At 40.5% G+C, this 11578-nt stretch overlaps 2 protein-coding genes across 4 annotated transcripts in view; one reads left to right on the plus strand and one right to left on the minus strand.

Moving 5' to 3' along the window:
* LOC106877655 (male-specific lethal 1-like 1) overlaps nucleotides 1–2704 on the plus strand; it is a 181196-nt gene extending 178492 nt beyond the window's left edge. For all 3 annotated transcript variants that reach the window (XM_052970874.1, XM_052970875.1, XM_052970876.1), the window contains exons 6-8: nucleotides 372–499; nucleotides 1476–1548; nucleotides 1927–2704. In XM_052970874.1, coding sequence (XP_052826834.1) covers nucleotides 372–499; nucleotides 1476–1548; nucleotides 1927–2032 — 307 coding nt within the window. In that variant the 3' untranslated portion in view covers nucleotides 2033–2704. The remainder of the gene's footprint in view (nucleotides 1–371; nucleotides 500–1475; nucleotides 1549–1926) is intronic.
* A 1889-nt stretch (nucleotides 2705–4593) lies between these two features.
* Nucleotides 4594–11578, minus strand: part of LOC106877653 (sentrin-specific protease 1) — a 23756-nt gene continuing 16771 nt past the window's right edge. Inside the window, exons 10-14 of the mRNA XM_014926599.2 lie at nucleotides 10572–10775; nucleotides 9353–9432; nucleotides 7826–7904; nucleotides 6094–6189; nucleotides 4594–4955 (exon numbers count right to left, since the gene is read on the minus strand). Of these exons, the coding sequence (XP_014782085.2) occupies nucleotides 4890–4955; nucleotides 6094–6189; nucleotides 7826–7904; nucleotides 9353–9432; nucleotides 10572–10775 (525 nt within the window). The 3' untranslated portion in view covers nucleotides 4594–4889. The remainder of the gene's footprint in view (nucleotides 4956–6093; nucleotides 6190–7825; nucleotides 7905–9352; nucleotides 9433–10571; nucleotides 10776–11578) is intronic.

Genomic DNA, 11578 nt, shown 5'->3' on the forward strand with positions numbered 1-11578 from the left:
CCCCCCCCCCACGCCCATCTAATGTGTCCCCACATTTTTCAGGTGGTACAAGATAGTTTGTTTCTCTCTGCATATATTAAATGTGAGACTTAAAGAAATGTATGCTGGGCACAAGCGTGGCTAAACAAATTCCAAACCATGTGGTCTTGGGTTCAGTCCCCACTATGTGCCTTCTGCTATGGCCCTGGGCTAACCAAACTTTCAGAAGTGGGTTTGATAGATGGAAGCTGAAAGAAGTCCACTGTATTAGTATTGAAACATTTGTTTTGCAAACAGATGCCCTTCCTGTTGCTAACCCTCACCTGTTTTCCAAGTAATGCTAGTTTCAATTCCATGTTTATCTACATGTTGTATCTCTTTGTGTGTCACAGGTGGGACCTTCAACGGATGCGAGAACAGAAAATGTATGAAAAATTACGAGAGAAAGAGAAACCAGATTCAAAAGACTCCAAAGATGGCGACAATTTCTTAACATCTTTTTATCCTTCATTGGAAGACAGTAAGTTGTCATCTTCTTCTTTCTGTCTTTGCTTCTTCCTTCAGCTTCCAGATTTCGTTGATGTGATTGTTAATTTTTGAAATCCCATTGTAAAGTAGGTGTGAGAGGCTGGATCTGGACCAGATATAGTTGGTTTAAATGCTAAAGGATTTTTGTTACCATATTTCTGTTGAGATCTGCTGCCTTCGTTTCAATTAACTTTGAAAATAAAGAATTTAGTTGGAAGCTTTTCATTTAGATGACTTTTAAACAAGAAATCTATATCATAGAAGGGGCAGTCTTGGGTGGGTTGGCATCAAAAGGGTTAAAGCTGGAATCAGGCATGTGGCATGAAGTGTTTACTTAAATGTGCAGTTGTCTCCCCTAAGAATTACTGTTTCAGCTAAACCACTCATGCATTAAAATGCCAGCAATACTGTATATTTCCTCATTCTTGGGTTGACCAAAGCCTTGTGCATGGATATGGTAGCCAGAAACTGAAAGAAGGCAGCGAGCTGGCAGAGTTGTTAGCACGCTGGGCGAAATGCTTAGCGGTATTTCGTCTGCCGTTACATTCTGAGTTCAAATTCCACCGAAGTCGACTTTGCCTTTCATCCTTTCGGGGTCAATAAATTAAGTACCAGTTACGCACTGGGGTCAACTTAATCCCTTTGTCTCTCCTTGTTTAGCCCCTTGTGGGCAATAAAGAAATAAGAAACTGAAAGAAGCTTGTTATATATATATGCATGTGTGTCTCTGTTTGCCCCTCACTGCTGATTGACAACAGGTATTGTCCCCTATAACATAGCAATTCAACTAAGAGAATCAGTCCCAGGCTTCAAAACAAAAAATATCAAATCCCGGGGTCGATACCTTCAGCTAAAATTCCTACAAGGCAGCACCCCCACCTTGGCTGCTCTCCAATGATTGAAACAAGCCAAATATTATTGTTAAATGTTGAATTGTATGCCTGACATTAATGTCTTTCTCTTTCTAGTCACACATTTAGAGATTGCAGACAAAGTACCAGTAACTGCCTTCGGTCAACCGATTCCTTACATAAAGCCTTCGTAAGTAACTTCGCCTTTTTCTTTTTGGTGGTGGATTTTCTCTTTTGTTATCTTCATTTCTGTGTGTGTATGAGCTCATATTTTCTTGTTTACATGTCTTCTTGTGTTGATTGTAAACAATAGCACAGGCATGGCTGTGTGGTAAGAAGTTTGCCTCCCAACCACATGGTTCCAAGTTTGGTCTTACTGTGTGGAACCTTGGGCAAGTGTCTTCTGTAGCCTCAGGCCAACCAAAGCCTTGTTGTGAGTGGGTAAACGGAAACTGAAAGAAGCCCGTCGTATGTGTGTGTCTGTCCCCCATTACCACTACGTCTATTCTTGATTTAAATAAAACCTTGTCCATTGTTATTCATGGTTTTTGTCTTTCTTTCTTTGCAGTGACTTTGAATTGCCATGGGAACTGGGAGAGTGGCCCAGCTCGTCTAGTTCGAATGCGGACGATAACAACAGGCAGCTGAAACAGCGACGGATGAAACGCAAGTGATTCCTGTCTTGCGAGCGCACACACTCACTCACTCACACACACACACACACACACACACGTATCACATACAATTACTAACTGTGCATATGCACCCATACTGATAATATACAATAGAACTCCTTTTCTTCCCCCTTCCCACATCTACATCTCTCCCTTCCCACCATTTAATCATGTGTATGTGACATGCATTCATTTACCACAACTACAAGGCAAAAAACTGACAAAAAATACTGTGTGTGTGTGTGTGTAAATATATATATATATATATATTTACATATTTGTATATATATATATGTATAAATAAATTTGTGTATATATTTGCATATATGTATATATAATTATATATATATATAATGTATGTATATATAGTGAAGACTACAGAAAAAAAAAAACATCCATCCTGACTATATTTTTAAGTAGAAAAAAAAAATTGAAATAAAGATGCAATGATTTGAAAATGAAAAATATGTTTAAAAAAACCCAAACTATCACCACTGTTAATTACTGAATTGAAAAGGAGTATTAAACAATTTTTAAAAAATAGTTCAAAGGCTAGCATGTGTGTGTGTGTGTAAGTGTGAATGTATGCCAACTGTTATCTTTTTTCATATCTTTTCCACTCTGTTTGTTATGTATCTGCTGTTATTCTTCTTTAAAGGAAATCTCTATCTCTCAGGTTTTAAGTTTTCCTCCACTGCTAATATAACATGGAAACTAGAGAAGGGAAGGTTTCCTCTTTCTAATCTCTCTCTTTAGCTCATATGTATAGTACGCGTGGAGTGTATTTGACAGCATAGAATATACATGTATCAGAGCCAAAATTGCTGTATGGGGTCCAACTTTACACATAGGACCCAGGGTTATTATATGTCACCAAACACTGTAGAGTTTTGCATTCACACTTGTGAGAATGTGGTTTCGATTCCCAGACTGGTGGTGTTCTTGAGCAAAACACTTCATTTCATGTTGCTCCAGTCCACTTGGCTGTAAAGAGATAACCTTGACAGACTTACCTTCTAATCTGGGAATGTTGGCCTGCTTGCCCAGCCAACAGGGTGGCATCATTTGTGACCAGCAACATATAACATTTTATAGTCTGGTCAATAATATATGTGTGTGTGTGTATATATATATATATACCACCATAATATTGTATCAAGCTATGGCTTGTGAGAACTGTTGTTCTCAGTCACATCTTTGCAAGGCAGCCATGGGGCATGTGTCATTAACCAACTCTTTACTCCTCCACCAGTGTTCAGCAAAGCAGATTACTCTTTCTCAACTGGTGTTTGATTCCTGAGGCACCTTCTTCATCATCATTTAACATCTGTTTTTCATGCTGGAATGGCTCAGGCTTCATGTCCATTTTGGCACAGTCTCTGCCGTTGGATGCTCTTCCTACAGCCAACCACTTTACAAGTGATATCTCAACTGGTGAGTTAAAACTTGGTGGTATCAGACACAGTTCATTGGTATTTCGTATACAGCAGTGATTCTTCTGAGTGGAATTTATTTCTAGTTACACATTGTGACTGTCTGGTTAAGAAGTTTGCTTCCCAACCATCTGGTGCTGTCTTCTATTCTCCCTCACAGTTGAAGGGTTTTGCAAGTGACAGCGTGGCCACACACTAGTGTCAGTACACTATAAAGTAGTTGGCATTAGGAAACTGTGCCGAAGCAGGCACAGTCCTCTGGCTTGGTGTTTGTCAACATAGAAAAGGGGACATTAGATTATGTGCTAAGTGAACATAAATATACAAACAGGCTTCCATACAGTTTCCCTTTACCAAGGTGCCACAGAGCCCTAAACCATCTGCTTACAAAGTAAACGTCCATTTCCACACAGCCATGTCTACACATAGACATTGGTTTTGAGGGGAAAATCCTAAAAGAAAAGAATGCTTGGAGTAATGAGTCAAACAGCAAAGGTTTTGGGTGTTCCTCTGTTGTTTCTGCCTCCCTCCAATTTATGATGAAGATTAGAACTCTACAAATAGCTTTTACAATTGTTCCAGTCATTAGACTGGCCATGCTGGGGCATCGCCTTGAATTTTTAGTTAAACAAATCAACCCTCAGTACTTTTTTTTAAAGCTGAGTTATGGGGGGATGTAAACAAAGCAACACCAGTTATCATGGTGGTAGGGGACAAACACATAGGTATATATATGACCAGCTTTTTTGCTGTTTCTGTCCACCAAATCCATTTGCAGGCCTTGGGTTGGCATGAGGCTATATAGTAGAAGACACCCAAGGTGCCATGCCATGAGACTGAACCCAGCAGCATCTAACTGGAAAGGAAGTTTGATGCCACACAGTCACGCCTGTGCGTCTGGAGACCAGGATGGATCGATACAATAATACACTCTATAAACATTTGTTATTCAACCACGCAAACTGAGAGAAGCAGGAGAATAAACGTGGCTATCCTTCTCCTCCCCATTGCACCTATTTACAAATACCTGAACTGAGTCAGAAAGGGATGATTCAGTAACAGTAAGACAATTGACAAGACTGGCAGGGGGGGGGGAAAAAAAAAAATGAAGGTTGGGGACAGAAATGATTGAGAAAAAAAAGTAACAAACTTTTAATTCAGGTTTTTTTTTTTTTGTCTTTCTTTGCAAAATATGAAGGGAAGAAGGTGAGCGTGTTGTGATGTATATTACAATATAATGCAGTGCCATTTATGGCGTTGCCAAAGAGGTAAGAATTATATAGTTATGTTACAGAATAGAGAAAAATTGTTGATGATGGTAATGATGATGATGATGGTAATGACACTTGGTAAAGCTTTAGATTTTTACAGCTTTGACAACAAATACAAGAGCAAAAACAATTTCATTTTGATTGTCCTAGAGTTTAAGTGAGTAACTTCTTCTTTAGAATTTCATACACCATCAGTCTCCGGAAGGTTGGCATGTCAGCCTAGAATGAAAGAAAAAGAGAGATCATCATCGGGTTTCTCGGGCAAATTTGCTGTGCTTGAGAAGACCTATTGAGTCGAGTCAAGTAAAAATCACTGTCATATAGCATAGTGGTTAAGAGCCCAGGCTACTAACCCCAAGATTCCGAGTTCGATTCCAAGCAGTGACCTGAATAATAATAACAACATCGAAAAATACCTTAGGAATGAGAACTCAGATTCGAAGTTTCCCCAAGACACCTGATGAAGGCTGGAGGGTATATCAGGTGAAACGGTGTGTTAACAACAAACAAGATGAGGACAAATATCCGTCAAATATAAATAATTTATTTTAGGTCTTTCAAAGTTTCCAAATTCTTAATAACATACACAATGGTGGAAAAATCATTATCATCATCATTGTTGTTGTTATTTAACATCCGCTTTCCATGTTTTGAGGACTGGCAAGCTGGGAGGCTGCACCAGGCTCCAACAGCTGGATGCCCTTCCTGATGCTAACCACTCCTACAGTGTAGTGGGTACAGAGGCTAGTCAGGTAGCACTGGCCATGCTCGAATGTTGCTTTTTATGTGCCACTGGTATCAGTCAGATGCGAATGGCGACTTTTACATGCCACCGGCACTGGCATCGACCATGCTCAAATGATGCCATCTCATGTACCTCTGGCACAAGTGCTAGTCAGGTGGCATTGACATCAACCATGCTCAAATGGTGCTTTTTATGTGCCACCAGCACATAAATATTAGTTTAAAAACCCCTTCGATGGAAACAAAAGGAAAATCAAAGCCAGCCCAGGGGTAGCTTTCAGTTTTTCTCCATCCAGGTAATTTTTTTTCTCAATTTACAGCTTCATCTACCTTTGAGTTCCACCATTAACAATTTATTTCATGTCCCTTAGAGTTTCTAAATCCTTACAGCATAATGATATAAATTAGAATGGTTTCAAATTCTTGCACAAGGCCAGCAATTTGAGAGGAGCAGATAAGCTGATTACATCAACCCCAGTATTTAACTGGTACTTATGTTATCAACTGCAAAAAAGATGAATGATATGGTCGACCTTGGCAGAATTTGAATACAAAGATGCTGCTATTCTGCCAGTTTGCCACCTTAATAAAGAAGAGCAACAATAATACTGACCTGTGTAAAGGTGATAGGAAGCTCTCGAGTAATGTAATCAGCGTATTTACAAGCGAACATGCCACAATCGCTACCATTCATCTGATGTGGAATGTTCTGGAAATAAAAGAAAGGAACGTAATGAACAATAATAATACTGACATGACATTTTAAGGAGAAAGAGCAATAATCAGATGAAAAGCTCCCGGGTGTGACTGATGCGTGTTTTATTAACACAGCTCCCACCGCCATCCTAAGATAAATAAAAGTGCAAAAGAGAGAGAGAGTTTGGGTGAGATTTGAACTAAGAATCTTTAGTCTCACTTCAAGATGGTCCCCACTGTCAGTTTGAAGCACCTTTTCATCATCGTCGTTTAACGTCCACTTTCCATGCTGGCATGGGTTGGACGATTTGACTGAGGACGGGTGAACCAGATGGCTGCACCAGGCTCCAATCTGATCAGGCAGATAACATGGTATATACAACTGAGGCTGTATTTAATTGAAATAGCCATCTGTATATCATATTTAATGTATATACACTGTCGACAGGCCAGTTACTGCAGTATTTGTCCAGTGATAACATCGCTTATGGATTTGCTGTTAAAAACACAAAAGATATGAGAGGGTGAGACGAAAATTTGTCCCAGTGAGAGCACCAGATGCATGTTGGCTTTTGAGGCCCTTTTAATGGTGCATACTCTCAGCCATTCACATGCTGGAACAAGGATTTTTTGCCTCCAATATAAGAAACAATGAATAAAGCATTCACTGCAGTTGCTGTCTGGCTGAGTAGAAACTTGGACTAGCAAGTGTGTGTATACATTGAGTATGATACGTAGCTGTCTTTTTACTGGTTTCAGTCATTAGACTATGGCCATACTGGAGCATAGTCTTGAAGAATTTTTAGTTGAATGGATCCACCCCCATGGCTTCTTTTTTTTAAGCCTGGTACTTACTGTATCAGTCTCTTTCGCCAAACTGCTAAGTTATGGGGATGTAAACTGATACCAGTTGTTTGTCAAGCAGTGGTGGGGAACAAATACAGACACAAAGACACATGCAGATATAGATATACATATACATATATATATATAATATAACCCATGCTAGCATGGAAAGCGGACGTTAAACGATGATGATGATATATGCATATGTGGGAACAGGACATCATGAAACGTGTACAACAAAAAAGTACGAAGCACGAGTACATGGAACATGAACTATTCTTTCGAACAACGAAAGACACAAATGGAAAACAAAACAACATAAAGAACGACCCTTCATCAGTTGTTGGCTGTTTTTCTTGTCTCATATTTCGAGCATTATATGTGTGTGTATGTATATGTACATACACACATAATTATATACATTCAAAGATGGTCAATGCCAGTGCCACCTGACTGGCTCCTGTGACAGTGGCATGCAAAAAGCACTCTCGGAGTGGTTGGCATTAGGAAGGGCATCCAGCTGTAGAAACATTGCCAGATCACATTGGAGCCTGATGCAGCCTCATGGCTTGCCAGTCCTCAGTCAAATCGTCCAACCCATGCCAGCCTGACAAGCAGATGTTAAACGATGATGACTGGGCTTCCTCACAGTTTCTATGTACCAAATTCATCCACTATGTACCACTCGCCCTGAGCCTGTAGAAGAAAACAACTTGCCCAAGAAGCCACAGCAGTGTAAAGAGATTGAACCTGAAACCAAAGCTATACATGTATCATACACGTAAGGAACCCCTAAAACTCACCTTCACAGTCATTGTTGTCCAACCGTTTAGATCAAAAGGTACATTCTTCTTGTCTAAACTTTCTTCACATAAATAATTTCTAGAAATAAAAAAAATAAATATAATTTATTCACAATTGAAGAAAAGATTAACTGTATTTAGTACCCAGGTAACCTACCATAATTGCAATTAATTCTGTGCATCTTAATACAATTATTATTAATTCTGGGTACCCTAACACAAATGTAATTTTGCTTACCTTAAACATTATTTAACATGGTATCCAGCCGTAGAATCCATGCTGATATAGACAGAAGGGCTCGGCAAAGTCTTCTAGTTTGCTAGCTCCTTGTCAAAATCTTGTAACCCATACCAGCATGGAAAATGGATGTTAAATAATGATGATTTTCCATGCTTGCATGAGTGAGACTGGATCTGTCGAGACAAATTTTCTATGGCCAGATGCCCTTCCTGTTGCCAATGCTTATCCGAGTAAAGCAATATTTCCCCATGACCAGACATGTTTTCATGGAAGACTGCAAACAAATGGCACCCGTGAAATCGTAGTCGTGGCTGTTGCTGATTTCATACAAATGATACTTGTGCCAGTCGCACACAAAAGCACCCATTACACTCTTGGAGTAATTGGCGTTAGGAAGTGCATCCAGACATAGAAACTATGGCAAATCAGACTGGAGCCTGGTGTAGATCTCAGTTTACCAGTTCCAGTCAAACCGTCCAACCCATGCCAGCATGGAAAGCAGACGCTAAATGATGATGAGGAAGGGACATCACTTGCATGACAGGGACACTTGTTTACAATTATCATGCGATGACAAAGCAAGGAGACAATGAAAAACATGCATGTAATGGGCTTCTTTTAGTTTCCATCTACCAAATCCACACACAAGGCTTTTGGTTGGCCTGGGGCTATAGTAGTCCCGAGGTGCATTTGTGCCACTGAACCCAAACCCATGTTGTCGGGAAGCAAACTTCTTAAACACATAGCCAAGCCTGTGCCTAACTCATCATCATTTAACGTCCATTGTCCATGCTGGCATGGGTTGGATGGTTTGACTGGGCAGGCACGCTGGAAGGCTGCACCAGGCTCCAATCTGATCTGGCAGAGTTTCTACAGCTGGATGCCCTTCTTAACGCTAACCACTCCGAGAGTGTAGTGGGTACTTTTACATGCCACCAGCATGAGTGCCATTTGCGTGACACTGGTACCTGTCATGACTACGATTTTGCTCAGCTTGATGAGTCTTCTTCTCAAGCATGACATAATGCCAGAGGTCTTGATCTTTGCCTCTGTGAGGCCCAACGCTCGAAAGGAATTCAGCCACTTTGTCTCCAAGAGACCCAACGCTTGAAAGGAATACCCAATGCTCATTTTAGAAATAAGGAAGACACATTGATTAGTTTATTCCTAGATACCCTGTTGCTGAAAACAAGTAGATGGTTCAGCCCTTCCCCTGTACACCCACACCTTCAGATAAAACCCCTGCCACACATGCAACATAACATAAGAAAAGGAGACAGACTTACTTAATCTTCTCTAGGCACTGAGTATTTTTGCCACCAATAGAATCATAGTAACAAATGGTTTTCTGGGAGAAGTTCACAACCTGAAACATTAATAGGTGTTTGTGGAGACAATTATTGATGTCAGGAAGACTGTCTTAACATTATTCACAGCTGAAAACAAGATAAATATCTACAACTGAACAGACATTACTAAAAGTAAACTAACATTCTCGTTCATTGGTGATATGATGAGCTGACATTAAGTATAGCTCACGCAACTGGCACCCGTGCCGGTGGCATATAAAAGCCAACATTACACTCTCGGAGTGGTTGGCATTAGGAAGGGCATCCAGCTGTAGAAAACCATGCCAAATCAGATTGGAGTCTGGTGCAGCCCCTCATCCCTGCTCAACAAACGTCAAATGATGACGATGACAATGATGGAAACCTAGGCATGGACAACAAACGTTAAATGATGATGATGATGATGGAAACCTAGGCAACTATTTGCAGCTAAAGAGAATGTAGGTGAAACTCAGCTTACATCAGAGCTGAATAAAATGGATCTCTGCTGGTTTCAATGGTGAGTACTCCATTGTCTGAGCAACTCAGCCACTCAGGTATCTATTTACAGACAATCATCATTTAATGTTTGTTTTCCGTTTTCTGGCATGGGTAAGATAGTTTGGCAAAATCTGGCAAACTGCAAAGCTACACTGAGCTCTGGGGTCAGTATGATTTCATCGACCTCCCCCCTCTCCAGTACTCAACTGGTACTTGTTTGACCGACCCCGAAAGGATGAAAGGCAAAGTGAGACCTCAGTGGAATGCAAAATTATTACCACACAGCCATACCTGCATCTGTTGCTAAAATGAACATAGAATGATGGTGGAGACGAAAGTCTAGAAACCCTTCTGGCCTAACAAAAAGGTTAAGTTCCTCAGAGGGAGCTGCTGAAGATATTCATCTTGAGTGAGGATGGAATACGAGAAGGTTTCGGCAGATTAAATTTTACAGAAAAATAGTGGAGGGGAAGCACAGTAGCCATAGATCTGTCCTAAACGAACAGACCAACGAGTAAAGGCATTCCAGTCTTGAGACGAATCCTTCCTTTTTTTTTTAAGATGGTAGCATGTTATCTGAGGGAGATTCATTTGGCTGTTATTTCTAGCAGGTCGAGCAATCGTGTAGATTGGAGACAAGTATTCAAAGGGAGGTAAGCGCGAGAAGAGTACTTACAGCAAGACACCAGTGCATCTCCAAGTGTATAGGTATGATCAGGTATTTGTGTGCAAAGATATCTACTTTTCTCGTCCACCGTCGTACACCTTCATATTTGCTGGATAAAAGTTTTGGGTAAAAGAATGTGTTGAATGCATAGACATTTGAGAAACCAGGTTCGTTACTGCGCTCCATCAGCATACACATATAGAAGTTGATGACCTGAACGAGAAGAAATGTCAGAGATTTAGAGGACAAGCGTACCAAATAACGCAAGGGAGTTAACTCCTTTCGTATACAAACCCATACACACAGAGACCTCTACAGTAACACCTTACATTCATTTAAAGTTACGTAAATAAATGTCCTGTTGGTTGCGATAAGTTTTCGGATGTTTAAGCAACGAAAATAGCTACTCATCGAGTTATGTGCCTGAGTATTCCAGATATCATTATTTAACATCCAATTTTCCATGCTTGCAGGAGTCAGGCAGAATTACTTGTAGCAGATTTTCCACAGCTGGATGCCTTTCCACTCGCCAATCCTCAAGCATTTCCAAGTTAATATTTCCCTATCGTCAGACATGTTTCTCATTGAAGACTGGAAACAACGTCGCTTGTATGATGGTGATGCTTATTTCACAACCGTCATGTGATGTCTAATCAAGGATTCACGCAAACACACACGACAGATTTCTGTTAGTTTCTACCCTGCCTACCAAATCCATTCACAAGGCTTTGGCTGCCCTGGAATTATAGAAGACACTTACCCAAGGTGGGATTGAACCTAAGACCAAATAGTTGGAAAGCAAGTTCCTTAACCACTCAGTCACACACTTAATATAATTCTCAATCAGACCCAGTGTGACTAGGTTGAACATTTGAATAAGAAACACTATCCACCCGACAGGCTACCGTGTACTTTCTATCTACCCAATCCACCCGACAGGCTACCATGCACTTTATATCTACCCAATCCACCCGACAGGCTACCGTGTACTTTCTATCTACCCAATCCACCCGACA

Source organism: Octopus bimaculoides, chromosome 9, assembly GCF_001194135.2.
Source record: "Octopus bimaculoides isolate UCB-OBI-ISO-001 chromosome 9, ASM119413v2, whole genome shotgun sequence".
Taxonomy (NCBI): Eukaryota; Metazoa; Mollusca; class Cephalopoda; order Octopoda; family Octopodidae; genus Octopus; species Octopus bimaculoides.